This window comes from Myxine glutinosa, chromosome 11 (genome assembly GCF_964187855.1).
Source record: "Myxine glutinosa chromosome 11, kmMyxGlut1.1, whole genome shotgun sequence".
In the NCBI taxonomy this organism is placed as follows: domain Eukaryota; kingdom Metazoa; phylum Chordata; class Myxini; order Myxiniformes; family Myxinidae; genus Myxine; species Myxine glutinosa.
This window is the reverse complement of record NC_136271.1, coordinates 116,515,235-116,533,714: the sequence shown is the minus strand read 5'-3', so window position 1 is coordinate 116,533,714 and position 18,480 is coordinate 116,515,235. Positions and strand designations below refer to the sequence as shown.

Sequence of the window (18,480 nt, the reverse complement as noted above, 5' to 3'; positions counted from 1 at the left end):
TCTCACGGTAACATCTCGTGTTCGTACAAGTCCAACTTTGAAGGTGGCCGGAATGGATCCTTTAATATTCTCCTTGTTATCAAGGCTGGAAAGCAGAAACTTTCTCCACAATATATATGATTCTCTCTCTATCGAAATATGCAAATATGGTGATGTCACCATTATGTAATAATCTGAGGAGGCATCATTCTTTGCTCAATTTTTGTCAGATTTTTCTCATTTTCACAGGTACCAGGGTAAGACCTCATGATGCTGATGGGTTTTTTTCATAGATAGTACCGATATATGAGAACCTTTGTAGATTGGTGGCTTAAGGGTAGATTCAGCACGGCTTCTGAATCCCACCTCTATCAATTCTCTAAACCCAAGTTTAGGGGATGGGTATGCTTCCTTTAAATGTTCCTATTGTTTTTAAGGCCAGAGAGCTGAAACTTTCCACTCTGTAAATTTTGGCCATCTACTGTCAGAAAGTACAGGGTCTGCCAAAAGTTGTGACTGTGTTTCAAACAGCAATGCAGGAAAGAAGAAGTATGTTGTAAAGAATATATAAGATGGAAATGAAAGAACACACTTTGGAGATTGTTCACAATTTATTTGGTGAAAATCACATCCAGTAATCGATCGCTACGGGTATCCACACAAAATTGTGCCCACTGCCCAACCCACTCCATTACCGATGCCAGGTGTTTCCAACTGAATGTTAAGGATTTCTCTATGAATATTGTCCTTTAGTTCCTGTAAGGTTTGTTTTGTACAGTATACCCTGTCCTTCATGTAGCCCCAGAGAACACCCATCGTCCTTTTTTATAATCCGACACAGTGAAGTCTCGGAGATCTGCAGTTCATGGGATCACCGTGAACACGATTTCTCCGGGGAGCGCACGGAGTCTTCCTGGACAGCCGCAATGTTTGCTGCAGTTCTCACTGACCTCGTACGACCTGACCTTTTTGCATCTGTCGCTGAACCAGTCTGTCAGAATGCTGTGACCCATCTCCTTATGGCTTTACATTTCTAATGTATCAACTTTTATTTGGCGGACCAATGATTACCAAACTCGCTAGACTGGGTCGCACTGTGTACATGGAATTCAAGTCACCAAAATCGATGGCGAGTTTCAAGATGGTCCCAAGATGCCATTATAATTGTACTCCAGTATGAATGCTCAACTACCTTGGTAGATCTTCTGGACCACGATATAAATCCAACGGGTGAGAATCATTCCAACCTTTTAGCGTCTCAACTGGGCAGGTAGCTTCCCAAAACGTCACTCAGGACATCGATAATGCACAAAGTTGGGGAGAAACCCAATACCAAGATTTTGAAAAGAATCGTCTTGATGCTGATCCACCCCTGAAGCATTCCATGACTAGCTGACCAAGCAGGGGCTGAAAATATTCTCTGATTTCACCCCGCAGAAACGAGTAATGCAAACAAAATGCAAGGACATAATTCTACAAGCAAACAGGAACTTGATTGCACACATGATTATTGCTGCTCAGAACAGACTACTGGACCTACAAGAAGTACTAACATATCAATTAGGTCCTAATCCCTGGCCTTTGGCAACATCAGATGGATCTCTGTGAAAAAATGAACAAAGCCACATTTGCTGAAGTGTTAGTTCAGTTTGTGAGTGCGGCCAAAACTATCCCTATGCCCTCCACTTGTATTTATTGATGGGATGAGTCTGGTGCAGTGAATTAAGGGACAGAAGCGCACATTATACAAATGTCATTATCATTTTATGAAGGCTCGGGCAGTCAGAGTATTATGTCTTGTTTGACGTTTACCGAGAAGCGTCATAAAGAATATTGAGAGACGCGACCATGGAGCAAAAGAAGGCCTGCAATTTGAAAACGTAGCTGTGGGTCACCCAAATCCATCAGTGGAGAGAATTTCTGTTCAGCTCATTGAACAAATCAAGCTTGATCAAATCCATGGCCAAAAATGGAAGCAGTTGGAGTACAAAGTCAGGCTGGGTGACGAGCTTCCTTACGTCACGTGTGGGCACCGCTGCTTCAGGGTCACAAAAGACAACTAGGATGAAATCTGCGAGCTACGGTCAGACGAGGCCAACACGAGGGTTCTGATTCACACTGAAAACGCAGCAAAGGATGTGTACAAAGATGTAGTTCTTACTGCTGAAGATACAGATCCTCGTGCTTGCATTCGGGTTCAGTCACACCATTCCATGCCCACTCTACCAGAAGTAGACACAGATCCGTCAGAAACACATTCATGTCAATTAGGTAGCGAGAAACCTAGGTATTGATGTCTGTATCCGTTTGATTGATCTACATGTGTTTACCGGATGCAATTCATTCACTGCCTTCACCGGAAAAGGAAACATTGGAGCAATGATGCTCACAAAGATGGAAAGTGCGTACCAACAGAACTTCAGTAATCTTGGGCAGTCGTGGGAGATTTCACCAGAACTTCTGCATGAAATCGAAGCCTTCACATGCCATACGTATGCCCCCAAGGAAGCATCATCTGATGTCTACGAATGTCAATACCAGCTCTTCTGTGCCAAGAAGCGAGCCATCAACTCCGCACAACTGCCCCCATGTATGAATCGTTGCTTCAACATTCCCAGCATGCAAAGAATCAAGCCGGGATCTGGCGACGCTCCCTCCAATGTGAACCTGAAGTTCCCAGGCTCACAGATTGCAGCTGGATCATAGGTGATGAAGGAAATCTGGAGATCGAGTGGATGACTGGACCACCAGCACCTGCAGCAGTCTTGGAGCTCACAAAATGCAACTGTACCCATTCATGCTATGCTAGTCAGGTTCACTATGTTAACAAATATAATTTCGTTCAAAATTTTGGGAGATGAGCAAACCTGTACATTTTTGGAATCATCAGAGCATGGAGAATCCGAAAATGAATGTTGACTTTTGCACAGGCACCTGCATGGCCGCCATTTTGGATTTTCAAAATGGCCGCCATAAAATACATATTTTGCGCTATCTCGGCTTCTAGTCAACCTAGAAACTTAATTAAATATGCTAATCCTATGTTTTCTGGGTCAAGGAATCCAATAAAGGCCTCAAAATAGTGCTCAGGATTATAGATAAGCAACAAACAAAGGTAATTGAAAACCATTGTCTTTATATTTGTGATATAACTGTATTACATAATACATGATATTGCAAGTCCTTTGAAGTTATAGGTTGTTATAGGAAGTTATAGGTAGTATCAGATTGAACTATAAGTCCTATACACAGGATCTACGAGGTCTATACCATTCAGGAATATGCTTTTACAGATCTTCATCACTGTCCTGAGGGTCATTTTCGCAAAGGTGTCTACGCAAATGCCAACATTAATTTTTTGATTCCGCATGCTCTGAATATTCCAAAAATGTATAGTTTTGCTAATCTCCAAAATATTTGAACGAAAAAACATAGTGAACCTGACTATGCCATGGCATTGCCATTCAGCGTCCGGGCCTGGCCGACGGTCTGAAATATTCCCAGATGTGTCCGATGCAAAGCTGTACCAACCAGATGGTGGATGCGGAGGATGAGGATACGCAACCCAATCTACAAATCGATGATGATGATACGTCTTCTGTGTTCATATGCAGCACATGGCTACGGGGTAGCATCATTGGCTGAGTTAGGGCAGGAATTTGGAATTTGTGAATGGGTAGTGATAGGTCGCCTGCACTTCACCAAGGATACCGTGGCATCTTTAACGTCCACCAATGAATGCTGGCAGACGTCCATCCAAGGGACTGCACACACATTAATGAATCACCCTGCCTGTGAAAAACCGGGATGAGATTTTATAGCTGGGTCTAGATTCCAACCCAGGTTAGACTGGTTAGTGGTGAGTGTTCGTACCCGCTAGCTAGGCCATCTCATGCAGCCTATGTGTAACCAAAGTTGTCGTGCCTCATATGTTCATCATTTCTTCTTTGCAAAGTGAACTGACATTAGTTGTTGACATCAGTGTCTGCCATTTCAATTCGGTCGTGCTACTGCCTAGTTACTGATGGCCATATTTATTGTCGAGGATTGAACAGCTGCTCATCTTTCAGATATGGCTTTAATTATTAGGTTACCTTGGAGATCGCCATAAATGCTGGAAATGGATCTCGATGCTTGAAATTTATTGCAATGCATTCTCAAAAGACACGGTTAGAGATAGCATCATGGATCAATATGTTGGACAGTCTTTGTTATTATTTTATGAAAATATTTTCGGAGATTTTGTTGTTTTTGTTTTAGGAGAAAAAAAGGAGATTTTGTTTTCTTTTTTTGTTTGTTTGATATTTGCCAATTTTAGTGTGTCAGGGCATTATAATTATTCTATTAAAAATAATTAATCATTCTCTACTACTTACGCTGTCGTAACATTGCACGAAATAAAAAAGAACAAAAACCGTGATTTTCCATAACAAGAAACAGCTGCTCCTATTCAGGAGCAATTAGGGGGCGCGAGACGGAGGGCGGGGGGGGGGGGGGCACAGCATAAGGACGGCGGATTGTTAATATCTTATTCTTCTTTAACGGCCACAATTATTCCCACGTTATTGTGTGGTTGGCTCAGGCAAGGTTGATCCAAGTCTTTCACGAAGCAGATGGCCAGGTCTGACGTTCAATGGCTGTGGGAAGCTTTGCCGAAGTCTTTCACAAACTGGCTGGCCAGGCCTGATGTTTGACTGAGGTTAAGGCAGGAATTTGCAATCAAGGGAGCCATTTATATGGGATGGTTCCTCTGCATGGAACTTTAACATGGGGACTGAAAATTCGTTTCTCGGCTTCTACTTGACAAAACCAGCTGCGAATTTCAGAAGTAAATACTTTTCACATCGAGGTAATATGTTTCAAATTTCAACCATGTCCGTTTCTGCATTCTTGAGTATTATTAAGAAAACCCTCAAATCCACGTTGGTGTCGTCCGTCCATTCGCCCAAAATGTGTTGGCACTTATATCTCAAAGGCTATACATTGAAACTAGCTGAAACTTCGAATATACATCGGCCAATACATCTAATTAATTGATTGATTGCAAAACAAATTCCACCTAAGTGCCATAGTTTTTGCTTTAAAATTAAATATATATTAATATACACCACCAGTCAAAAGTTTAAGTACACCGTTAAGTGTTAAGTACACCAGTAAAGTACTTAAACTTTTGACTGGTAGTGTATATACAAACATACAATTATATATATATTATACTAGCAAATATATATACTATACATATATATATACTAGCAAAGGTATCCATCAATAACTGGGGGTGCATAAATGTCTCACCTGAAATGAGCAATTTCCTTTATGAAAAGGTGATATTATGAAAGCTCAGATGGGAAACGTGTTTAGGCATGTTTTGGGCCTACAGCCTGATGGAAGATCACCAAAGATCTTTCCATACCAACCGACCACCTCCAGGCACCTATCCCCCTCCACATCGTTTCTTCAGCTCCCAACCTTCCCGCTCTCTCTATATTCCCCATAGCTTTGCTTTCAGCAATTTCCCAAAGCATTTCATTGTGGTTTCCCATTCGATGATCCATAGATCAGTCGTTTCAGTTGCACGGTTCGACGTCAGTTTCACTTTGAGATATCAGTTTAGATTCATCATCACAACTTGTGATGCGACGCAAATAGTGCACAGAAAAGGTCGTCAAAACCGATTTTGGGAGGAAATTATTTCGAATTATCTAAGGGGTCTAAAGTTTTTTCAGGGTCATAAAGGGGTCTATAGTGTTTAGAGAATCAATGATCTTAAAAGGGCCAAACGGGGTCTAAAGGTGTCTAAGGACTAAAGAGCAAAAGTGGTCAAAACTGTCTAAATGGTCTTAAATTGGCCAAAGTGTCTTAAAAAGTCAATAGGTCTGAAAAGTGTCAAAAGGTGTATATGTCTCAAAAGGGTCAAAATGGGTATGAAAGTGTCGTGAAAATCAAGCGCAGACACGACTTTCCTCTGGGTAGGCTTTAATATCATTTAGATCGGCAATATCTCCTGTAACAATACATGCAACAATAGGCATTAAATCAGAGCATTCAGGCACAGCAATGGTAGCTTCGATATAACAATGGTTAGCGCAGCGCAGCATTTGGGGGCGTACATACCATTCAACTACTGGATAATGTCACAGTGAGTCCCGCCGAAGTGTCCGCACGCCCCGAGTGTCCCGGGTCTTATAGACGGCCCCTTTCGTGGCGAGCACCCCTGGGTTCACCTTGGTATAATTTCACTACATTCTCCCCGTCGTTAAAACTATACTACCGCTCGGCAGTTCGCAGGCAAGCATCAGCAATAAATGAAAGGGTTATGTCAATCCACGTCAGTCGGTCCACCCGTAGCGGTCAGGGCGGCGAACCTCCCTGCCAGTTCGTGTTCGGAAACTACCAGGCACGGCGTCCCCTAGCCCGGAGTCTCCCGCGTCAGAATAGCCGCCGGAGGTTGGAGTCGGAGGGGGCGCCCCTGCGCCTTCGGGCACGGGGGCGGGGGACGACGGGAGTAACAGCGGTAGTTCCATAGGGGAAGCTTCGATAGAGTCCATAGACTCGTAGATGGGTTCGTCTATAACCCTGTCGTCGTCACCACAAGGGGCGAGATGGCGTACGGAGACAGTAGACTCGCGGCCATCCGCCGTTAACACGCGGGCATGCTCGGGATTAGCCTGGAGGACCTGCACCTTGTCAACAAGGGGGTCGTACTTGCTAGTGCGAACCGCTCGTTTGAGATAGGCGGGCCCCGGTTCAGCGAGCCAGCTGGGTAAAGACTGGATACTGCCGGAGCTTCTAGGGTGGTGGAACAGTCGTTCGTGAGGAGTCTGGTTGGTGGCAGTACATAGGAGAGCCCGGATCGAGTTTAGAGCGGCAGGCAGCGACCACGCCCATTTATCGAGGCCTCGGCCGAGGGTCCGAAGGCTTAGCATGACGGCCCGCCATATAATCCCATTAAAGCGTTCGATCTGTCCATTAGCTTGGGGCCGGTACGGGGTGGTGTAGCTCAAAGCGACATTATTTTGGAGCAAGTAGCCCTTCACTTCCTGGGACATGAACACCGCACCCCGATCGGTATGCACGTAGGCCGGATACCCGAACATAGAAAACAAATTCTGCAGGCACCGAATAACCGTGGCAGCCGACATATCCCCGCACGTGTAAGCAAAGGGGAATCGGGAATACTCATCGACGATAGTGAGCAGATAGCGAGAGTTGCTCGACATTGGCAGCGGCCCTTTGAAGTCCATCGCCAAGCGCTCCCACGGTCTAGTAGCCCTAACGAGTGTCCCCAGGGGGGGGCTATAAAAACGCGGTTTGAGTTCCGCACAGACCGCGCAATCACGGCAGATGCGGCGGATGTCCTCCATCGAGTACGGCAGATTGCCCGCGCGCACAAAATGCGCGAAGCGCGTTACCCCGGGATGACACATAGTGCTGTGCAAAGTGCGCAGCCCCTCCAAAGATACGACCCCCGCGCAAGTGGCCGGCCTCGATAAGGCGTCAGCGACCAGGTTATCCTTCCCCGGGCGGTATTTGATGGTGTAGCAGAAGTTGGCGAGTTCGATACGCCAACGGGTGATTTTCTCATTCTTAATGCGCTGAGCATGTAAGGTGTCGTACATAAACGCAACACTCTGTTGGTCCGTGATAATTTGGAAACTCCGCCCAAGCAAATACGAACGCCATCGCCGAATTGATTCGACGATCGCGTACGCTTCCTTTTCGACGGACGAATGCCTCCGCTCGGCGGAGGTGAGAGTCCGTGAGAAGAAAGCCACAGGGCGGCCTCCTTGGGAGAGAGTCACCGCTATCGCATGATCCGAGGCATCACTCTCCAAAACGAAAGAGGCACTCTCGTCAATCGTTGCGACAGCGGCGCCAGCAATGTCGACTTTAAGGCCCTCGAAGGCCGCCAGGGCGGCCGGGCCCATGGGGAAAGTGTCGCAGGCCACGAGGGGGCGGAGCTTAGCGGAGAAATTTTGCACCCACTTCGAGTAGTGGGCGAACAGCCCTAGAGCGCGTTTCAGCGAAGCCCGATCGCTAGGCGGAGCCATATCGAGCAAAGGGCGCAGACGTTCCTTATCCGGAGAGACGGAGCCATGGGTCACGGTGTACCCCAGAAGGTCTACCGTGCGTAGAGAGTATTGACACTTCGCCTCATTCATGGTTAAGCGATATTTCCGCGCGACCTCGAGGAAGCGTTTTAGATTAGCGTCGTGATGCGCCTGGTCGTACCCACAAACCGTAAGATTGTCCAGATAGACAAAGACATCCGTCAAATGCTCCTTCGCAACGAGGTCATCCATAGCTCTCTGAAAACAAGCGACGCCGTTCGTTACCCCAAAGGGAAGTCTCGTGAACTGGTACAACCGCTGACCCGATTCAAAGGCTGTAAAGACGCGATCAGCCCTAGAGATGGGGACTTGATGATACGCACTACGTAGATCGAGAGTGCTATAAACGGAATACAGGGCCACCTGGCGTACCAGGGCGTCCATCCCCGGTAATGGGTAGGCATCCAGCTGTGTAAAACGATTAATCGTTTGCGAATAGTCGATTACCATTCGCCTGCGGTGAGCCTCACTCCGCACCACTAAGACTTGGGCCCTCCACGGAGACCTACTGTGTTCTATGATACCGTCCTTCAAGAGCAGGGCCGTTTCTTCCGCAATGAATTGCGCGTCCGCGCGAGAGTAGCGCCGCGATTTGATGGCTACAGGGGTACAATCAGTGGTCAGGTTGGGGAACAGTGAGAGTGGCTCCATGTCCATTCGAGCGAGGGCACACACAGCGAGCGTGTCCGGCCCTCCGAAGTCTATTTCTAAACGACCATGCCGCTTAAGGAAATCAAGTCCTAACAGAATGTCAGCGCATAAGGCCGGTAATACCATGAGATACACGTCCGGGAACGTGCGTCCATTTATCACAAGTTTCAATCGACACGCCCCTTTTGTGCTCAACCGAAGTCCCTGAGATGCCATGAAGATCCGGCGGGTTGTCCCGAGAACCGGCCACCCATGTTGATGCACGAGACGCTGATCAATAAAACTATCCGTGGATCCCGTATCAATCAAAGCTTGCGCAAAAACGCCCGCGACCGTGAGCGGAATGAAGGCCTGCGCTAGGCCGGCAGACCCGGCAGGTATAGTTCCGGCCGGGCGAGAAGATCGCGCCTCGCGGGTGGATCCCACGCCGGCTGCAATCCTTCGGGCCTCAGCAGGAGCATTGAAGTCAGTTGGCGCTTCGGTAGTTTCATTTGCCAGAGTGGGTGTGGGGTAGTCGTGAGAGCAGCCTCCAGATGGCGCTCGAGCCACGGGAGAAAGATCTCTGCCATCTGCAGAGTCATATGCCAAAGCGGGTGCATGTAATTCGCAAAAGCTACCGCCAGATGGCGCTCGAGCCACGTGAGAAAGATTTCTGCCATCTGCAGATTGACATGCCAGAAGGGAAGCATGTAATTCGCAAAAGCTGTCATCAGATGGCGCTCGAGTCACGTGCTGCGTTTGCCGCACTTCGAGAGGCATTTCCAAAGTGGGTGCATGTCGCTTGTTTGAAGTAGGCGTTTGAAAGCCAGTCAAGGTTAGATGCTCTGTGACCGGTCGCGTTCGCGCCATTTGTTTCGGCGGCCCGACGTATCTCACCAAGGTCGGGCGAGAAGCCAGAGGCCCGCGAGGAGGAGAGCGGCTCATCAAAGCTGTGCAAGGCGCCCCGTCCGGTGCTCGATCCGTTGGCTCAGCGATGAGCCCATTCAAGGTCACTCGGGAATGCGTGCCCCGGGCGGCCTTTCTGCAGACTTTTGCAAAATGGCCTTTGGTGGAGCAGAGGTGACAAGTCGCCTCTCGGGCCGGGCATTCAGACCGGGGATGCTGCCGATTGCCACAAAAATAACATTTTGCATACCGGGCAGGCCGTGGCCTGGCAGCGGCGGCTGCAGTGAGGCCGGATGCGGAGTCCGCTTCCGGAGCACCCAGGGACTCGGCCGTCGTGGTGGTCGGGTCCTCCTCCGTATCCTCGGCGATGGCCCTCTCGGGTCGCGCGAGTTGCGAGGTCCCCGCCACGACTCGTGGGTGATCATATGCGGTCAATTGTTCTCGAGCATCTGCGTAAACGCGTGCCAGCCGTAGTGCTTCTGTAAATGTCAGCTCCGCGACCTCCAAGAGACGCAGCCGCAAGACTCCAGAACTAATTCCGGATATGAATGCATCTCGGAGCAAATCGTCCTGCACTTGCTCGTGAGTCCGGACGTCCTGCACGCAATCTGCCAATAAGTAGCGCAGCTCCTGCGCGAAGCGATCGATCGATTCAGACGGTTGTTGCCGTCGCTGAGAGAGTTGATGCCGGCCGTGCACAGCGCTCCGTTTCTTTATGTAGAGGCGCTTCAGCTCGTCCAGGGCCGTATCATACGTCTCAAATCGAGAAATGGTCTTGTACACAGTGTGATGGACCTTGGACTGTAAGACGGACAGCTGTATCTCAGCGGTTGGCTCTGTCTCGTGAGCAGCGAAGTAATTCTGCAGCGTGTTGAGCCAGTGAGCAAACTCCGATGCAGATCCTTCAGCTTGAGGGTCGGCACCGAGAATCGGAACCACGATCATCTTGTGGTCAGCCATTTGGCGAACTAAATGATATTAAATGTCGTGAAAATCAAGCGCAGACACGACTTTCCTCTGGGTAGGCTTTAATATCATTTAGATCGGCAATATCTCCTGTAACAATACATGCAACAATAGGCATTAAATCAGAGCATTCAAGCACAGCAATGGTAGCTTCGATATAACAATGGTTAGCGCAGCGCAGCATTTGGGGGCGTACATACCATTCAACTACTGGATAATGTCACAGTGAGTCCCGCCGAAGTGTCCGCACGCCCCGAGTGTCCCGGGTCTTATAGACGGCCCCTTTCGTGGCGAGCACCCCTGGGTTCACCTTGGTATAATTTCACTACAGAAAGGGTCTAAAAGTCTAAGCGGTGTAAAAGGTCTAAGGGGTTTAAAGGGGTGTAAAGGGTATAAGGAGTGTAAGGGGTTTAAAGGGGTGTAAATGGTCAAAGGGGACTAAGGGGTGTAAAGGGTCTAAAGGGATTTAAGTGGTGTAAAGGGTCAAAGGGGACTAAGGGGTGTAAATGGTCAAAGGGGTGGGTCTAAGGGGTGTAAATGGTCAAAGGGGTCTAAGTGGTGTAAAGGGTCTAAAGGGGTCTATGGGGTGCAAAGGGTCCAAGGAGTGTTAGGGCTCTAAAGGGGTGTAAATGGTCGAAGGGGTCCAAGGGGTGTAAATGGTCAAAGAGGTCTAAGGGGGGTGTAAAGGGTCAAACCGAGTCTAAGGGGTGAAAAGGGCCTAAGCGGTAGAAAGGGTTTAAAGTGTATAAAGGAGTGAAGCTGTAGCAAAGACATTAGCTCGGGTTAGTAAATAAATTAACTCGGTAGTGCAACATGACAATAACGGGACAAATGGCCTCCTCATCACCGTCACGGTATAAAACACATTTTCAGGTATATCGTGGTTAAAAATCCGAAGGTAGAAAGTTTTGTTGTGATTAAACATGGGAGCTCAAAGCAGTATGATTACCAAACAAACAGCAAAACAACAACTCACCTTGTTGTGAGGATGAGGTAATCGTTGGAGGTTCACCCGTTGTCAAGTGGTGGTTTGTAGTTGGCGTCACGTGGGTCCTTTTTTCTAAAATCTATTTTTTCACACTTGAGAGTGATATTGTTAGATGAGCAGTAAAATTACCTTTAAAACGATGTACAGGTTGTGTTTGTACTATTTTCGGTTTTTGAATGATGAGCGCATTTGAGAGGTCACGTGACTCCTTCTTTGCCGAACTTACCGATCATGGTAGTCTTCATTAAGAGTTGTTTCTCACATATGATAACATATTTGATGATTGGAGCTCATCGTTAAATTAATTCTATCGATATCCGTGTTGAAATCCAATAAAAATTGGGCTTTTTATAAAGATTTGTGTATGTGGATCAACCCTCGGAGATCATGGCAACAGGTGGCAGCTCGGATGGTTTTAAGTTATGAATTGTGAGAAAATAACTGTTTTAAACTCCTATTTATGTGTAGGGTGGTAAAAGATGTTATCCTATAAAGTTTCATGCCGATTAACCTTGGGAGCTCAGAGGAGTAGGTTCACAAACAAACAAACAAACAAACAAGAAGACGTCATGCGGAGCACGATACTTGCAAAATCCGCCTCCCATCCCCAAGGAAAAAAAATTCTATTGATACAGCAAATTGTCCATTTCATCAAGATTAAAATTGACAATCTTGATCAAAGCTCGGGTCAACAGGAAGAAAAGTGACAATGTGTCAGATGAAAAATGATGATTTTGTAAGGTTGACCTTGAGTTGACCTTTGACCTTTTAACCACAAAAATACTTAGTTTCCCTATTTATTGACTCAATGTGCAAATGCTGTTCAATTTTCAAGTCAATCGGATGAAAATGGAGGATTTAAAAAACTTGGCCTATGTTGACCTTTTGGCCTATGTTGACCTCAAAAATAGTTGGTGGTTGAATTCAGTGACCATATATGTAAATCCTCTTAAAATTTCAAGTCAATCGGATGAAAATTGAGGATTTTAGAAATTTGGCAAAGTTGGTGACCTTTTGACCTTTGACCCCAAAAACAATAGGCTTCTCAATTGGGACGACCTATACAACTTGGTGAAGTTTCGTGATGATCGGTTTAGAATTGTGACCTGTAGGCCGGTGAAAAACAAACAAACAGACAGACAGACAGAACCACAAACGCTTGAAAAATCTTCGATTTTGCAAGTAACAAACAAACGGACATTTCGCTTATATATATATTATAAATGATTGCACACTGAGCAGTAAAATAATTTACATTCTTTATTAATAGCCTGACCTTTCAAGAACAAACTAGTTCTCTTCCTCAGAGGCGTTGAGTGTGGTGTTAACCGTTAAGTTCCGTTGGGGACGGTTCACGTCATGGATTGGTCCAAGTCCTTGCCAATCACAGGGCTTCCCTGCATTCAAATGACTGCCGTTTTTGACGTTGTAATTGATTGCGTAGTGCTTTGTATGTGGGGTGTAAGTCGATGTGTCGGTTGATGGAGTTTTCGTCAGAGTACCAGGCCTCGACAATCTCGCAGTTCACTCTCAAAGATCATGTGCCAAGGATCGTGGTCTGAGTCCATGAGAATGTGTGTTGGTGTGTGTATGTGCGTGGCCTTCAGGTCACAATTCTAAACCGATCTTCACGAACCTCACCAAATTGTAGAGTTAAGGAAGAAGCCTTTTGATTTTGAGGTCAAACGGTCAACACAGGCCAAAGGTCAACAACTGTTGTCTAATTTTGAAAATCCTCAATTTTCATCCAATTGACTTTAAATTTTAAGAGGATTTGCATATCTGGTTACTGAATTCAACCACCAACTATTTTGAGGTCAGCATAGGCCAATAGGTCAACATAGGCCAAATTTCTACAATTGTCATTTTTCATCTGATTTACTTGAAATTTGAAGAGGATTTGCATATTAGGTCACTGAATTTAACCACCAATTATTTTGAGGTCGACATCGGCCAAAAGGTCAACAACAGGCCAAAGGTCAACAACTTATGTGGAATTTCTAAAATCCTCCATTTTCATCCAATTGATTTGAAATTTGAAGAGGATTTTCATATCATGTCACTGAATTTAACCACCAATTATTTTTGAGGTCAACATGAGCCAAAAGGTAAACATAGGCCAAAGGTCAACAACTTACTTTAGGGATTTCACAAGTATTGTGCTTTGCACGACATGTTTCTTGTTTGTTTATTTATTTAGCAGCTATATTGTGCTGGTTGATACGTTTAGTACTGTTGCATGCATGGGGTGTGCAAAACCACGCTCCATGAAAGTGTGACAGTAGCTTCAAAACCCTGTACACCTGGAGAATGGCCTCGGATAACCGAGCGGTGATTCGTTGATTTTAAAGAAGAGCGTGGCAAGGAAGCCACATTATTCCAAGAAGCACGATGGAGGGAAAAGCAGATGCCAGACTCCAACTTTTGCAAACATGGTTTTAATAATGAAATTGGGTTAACACAACCGCAATACAGCATTTATTAATAAATAACACAAAACTATTATATTGCAAGTACGAGGGCACAAATCCCACACCTCCACTTCCTCCTTCTCCAATCTGATCATTCCACTTTGTTGGTCGATTTACATCCTTGTTCCCAGAATAAAGAACCACCTTTAGAGGCCATTTTTCCCCGCAAAGCAGGGGTTGGCTTTTTCAGGCACTGTGGTCCCCTTTTTGAAGCAATGTTTTATGGCCGGATGCCCTTCCTGCCACCAGCCCTGTGAGTTGCCTCTTGAGACACACAGGGAATTACCAGTGAACTGGTACTCAAGTCGCCTCTTGAGACACACAGGGAATTACCAGTGAACTGGTACTCAATTTGCCGACCTCGGAAGGATGACAGGCTGAGTCAACCCCCCTGGCGTTAGATTCAGCAATCGACCGGGATTCGAACCGAGGATCCCAAGCCGCACCCCAACCGCTAAACCAACACCAGGCTTCCTTGTTCCCAGAATGGTGGAACTTAAAAAAATTGTTTTTACTATATCCACCATGAGGCTCTTCCTTTGATGCCGTGAATTTGTCATTTTCCTCTCATCTTCCATTTTAAAAGATCCTTCTTCACCTTTGTTTTACTACTGCAATTATTGTGTGGATTTTTTATTTTATCCATTTTTTCCCTTATTGCCATGGAGCTGGTGGTACACTGTGCATACACGCCACTAACAAATGGCAGCAAGATTTGCTTTCATTTGCTTGTTCCTCTTTTACCTGGCACAGATCTGCGAACAGAAAAATTGAATCGAGGGGTGTGTAGTAAATTGTGCGAATAATTTTTTTAAATTAAACTGCTAAAGGATACAACGTCTGCATAGCATAGGGCAGCTGACAACGTACTTTTTGAAAGATGTCCACAATGTAATGTTCCTGGTCGTTGTGCACGATAAAAATGATATTATTAAAGGATATGATTGGGCCTACACCATGACAATTTCAATCCAGTACTGTACACCTCTTTGATTAACTTGTTTGAATGTGCACAGGTGATGTTGGGAAGCAATGCCTTTGGACAAAGGCAAGTGGGGTACATCACATGTACACACCTGCAAGCGGGGGCTGGTGAGTGTATAAAGGTAGACAGGTTGGCAGGGTTATGACCTGGGCCGGAAGGTGTAGATTTAGTGGTTGATGGCAGCTTCAATAATGTCTCTCTGCAGGTAACACGGCCCTTCGATGTGAGCAACTGGGCCTGCTGCTACGCTGGCAGGAGGACTTTCGTAAAGCAACATGCCCGGGGCCTCCAATCGGCCCTTCAGGAAGTCTTCCTGGGTCCCACAGAGATGGCCCCCCTCCAGCAAAGGACCTGGTGTTTTTTGATGTCATTTGTGGCGATTTCAATTTTGATAACTGCTCATTGGGTAATTTTCCAACTGCTGGTCTGTATCAGGCCTCAAGTATTCGAATTAAAAATGAAATCATGGTTACAAAAACATCACAGTTGTAGATGGCTCAATTATCAGTACTTGTGGTGGAGTTTTCAATCTTCTGTTTGAGTGAATGAAATGAATGAATGAATGATTGTTTTAAGGCCATTTTCGCCGCTAGAGCGGGGTTAGCCCACAGGAGCGGGGGTTAGGTTGTATGAGTACCATAGCAAATGAGGTTAGCCGTTTCTTCTGATAGTATATGAAGGTATTTGAAAACTTGTCAGCCAAACTATAACCTCGTGCAGGTATGAACTTTGAATGAAGCATATTTGCAGGTCAATATATACTCAACATCAAAAGAAACTTATCAAATCTTTAGAAGGACACTCATTGAAATCCTCTCCGCAAAAATTAAAAATATTTGAACACAGAGGTAAGTTCAGCTATCTTTACTAAACACATGTCAATAAACAAGAGGTTGCCTCAATCACAAAAAGCAAAAGCATGAACATCACAAGGGGTGGTGCAACAAAAGTCACAGCACTGCAACACAAAGGCACGCACCTGAATACAGTCAAAACAAAATGACACAGGAATGGACACAACACTCCTAACAGTCAAGGACAGAATGACAGCAGTCCTCGATATCGTGTGTCCTCCCTGAGCTGTGATGCAGGCTGTACACCTCCGACGCATGCTCTGTACCAGGCGTCTGATGCGGTCTTGGTTTGGAGTGGTTACCCGTAGTCTTCCTCTTCGTGGACCATCATTCACAGTTCCAGTTTCACCGTAACGCCTGGCCAGGTTGGAAATTGCAGGCTGTGAGCAACCAAGACGTTGGGCAATTGTTCACTGGCTTACACCAGCCTCAAGCATCCCAATTGTCCTTAAACGTTGTTCAGATGTCAGGTGTGGCATCTGAATTTTCTTGTTGTTTTCCCTGTGAGAAGCCTCTAGAGTGACTATAGACAGCAGTAAATGAATGTCTAACCACGAGAACTGAAGGATTTCATTATGAGGGTCATTATTTAAAGGGAAAGATCCCGATACAGAACCACTCAAGCAAGCCATTGTTGATCAACCAGGTGATTGAAGTGAAGTTCCCATTACATAATTAGCCATTACAATTGAAGAAACGTGTTTGTAAAGCTGCACATTTCAAAAAATGAAAGTGATAAGTGTATTTTGATGTTCAGTTTATTACAGGATGGCCTACAGTTATGCACACTCACCTCTAACCTGTCTAGCCTGGGTTTGAATCCCGTTAAATTCAGCTACGTTAAAGATCCCATGGTGTTGTTCGTGAAGAGTAGACGAGCTATCACCGGCACCATGAACAAATTAGACAGAGGTATATTGCAGCCGCACCTTCAGCCAATGATGCTGCCCCGCATGATGAGGATTAGCGTTAGGGTTTTAGTTAGGGTTCAGGATTCTACATCTTTATGTCAAAAGAAGAAGAAGGTCAACATATTATGATACCTGCACAAAACAATTCATGATACAGACTTATACTGTTTCTCACGTTTTTTTTAACCTCTGCCACCAAATGTGGGGGAGGTTATGCTTTCATCAGTCTGTTTGTGAACAGGATATCTCAAAAGGTTGTGAACGGATTCGGACAAAATTTGGTGGAGACGTTGGGTGTGAGACACGGACAAAATTATTAGATTTTGGTGAAGATCCAGACATGGATCCGGATACTAGAACTCTAATAGTGATTCTTCATCATTGAGAGATAGAACCAAAACTGATATATAGCACGATAGTTCAAAAAGTTTTGGATGGATTATGACAAAACTAGGTGTATGGGTTGGTTAAGCGACAAGATTAAGCCGATAAGATTGTGGTCCAGATCCGAATCCAGATTCGGCCTATCAGTGGGATGCAAAACGTAAACTGTTCAGCCTGGCAGGAGGTATGAGCTCTATCAAGTGCTGTTCTAGATAGAACCTTGAATTGAAACCTAGTGATGGTCTTTGCAAAAAAAATGGATAAAACCTAAATTTGAGTTGTCATAAAAAATACCTGCATTAAAAGTGTTTCAAGTCCAAACGTCATTCATAAGGACATGTTGTGAATCTTGGGTTGGGATGTCCGACCATACAACAAAATTAATATAGGCAGCTGAATTTGAATGTGGTTGAAACAGCATCGATTATGACCCCTGGATTGCTCGGCCAGCAAGTGCATCATTGCCCAAAAATGTTGATATCATCCATCGCCATGGCGATGGCGGCTTGCAGGTTAACTATCCGACACATTGCTAAACTTTTTGGTATATCAACAGAAAAGAGTTTGTGACATTCTGATTAATACACTTGTAACGAAGGTTTCTGCACCACTATTCCCGATATTTCACAATGCGGATCGGACCATTACGAAGCACCATTACGAAGCCAATCCGGAAAACTTTCTCTCCAGATATTGGACTCGGGAGGAGACTTGGGTTCACCACTTCAAATCTGAGTCTGAATAACAATAGAAACAGTGGAAACTCTCCTCTCAACACTATAATGAATGAATGATCGTTTTAAGGCCATTTTCCCTGCTAAAGCGGGGGTTAGCCTTGCGGGCCCCACGACAATCATAGTTCCCTTTTTGAGGCAATGTTTTATGGCCGGATGCACTTCCTGACGCCAACCCTTAGTCGCCTCTTACAATGCGCAGGGATACGGTGTACCTATTCTAAATCGGGGTACACACCGGGATCATTCATCCCAGCAAGCTGGTACTCAATTTGCCGACCTTGGAAGGAGGACAGGCTGAGTCAACCCCCTGGCGTTAATTGAGCGATCGACCTGGATTTAAACTCAGGAATCTAGGATCCCAAGCCGCACCCTAACCGCTAAGCCAACACCAGGCTTATTGGACAAAATGGCTAAGCCAACAAACTATATAATGCTGGCCTATTGCACGAATTATATGATGCCATCAAATATAGTGTGGAGTTACACTGTGGAGGTTTGTTCCACCATCACAATTTGCCACCTCGCACCTCACTCCTCACACATTATAATTAAAGGAAT

At 45.6% G+C, this 18,480-nt stretch overlaps 1 protein-coding gene across 2 annotated transcripts in view; it reads left to right on the top strand.

The window, feature by feature from the left end:
• The window catches only part of SMPD3 (sphingomyelin phosphodiesterase 3), a 110,831-nt gene that overhangs the window by 68,563 nt on the left and 23,788 nt on the right, over positions 1-18,480 (top strand). For both annotated transcript variants that reach the window (XM_068131191.2, XM_068131192.2), the window contains exons 3-4: positions 15,068-15,143; positions 15,242-15,442. In XM_068131191.2, coding sequence (XP_067987292.1) covers positions 15,068-15,143; positions 15,242-15,442 — 277 coding nt within the window. The remainder of the gene's footprint in view (positions 1-15,067; positions 15,144-15,241; positions 15,443-18,480) is intronic.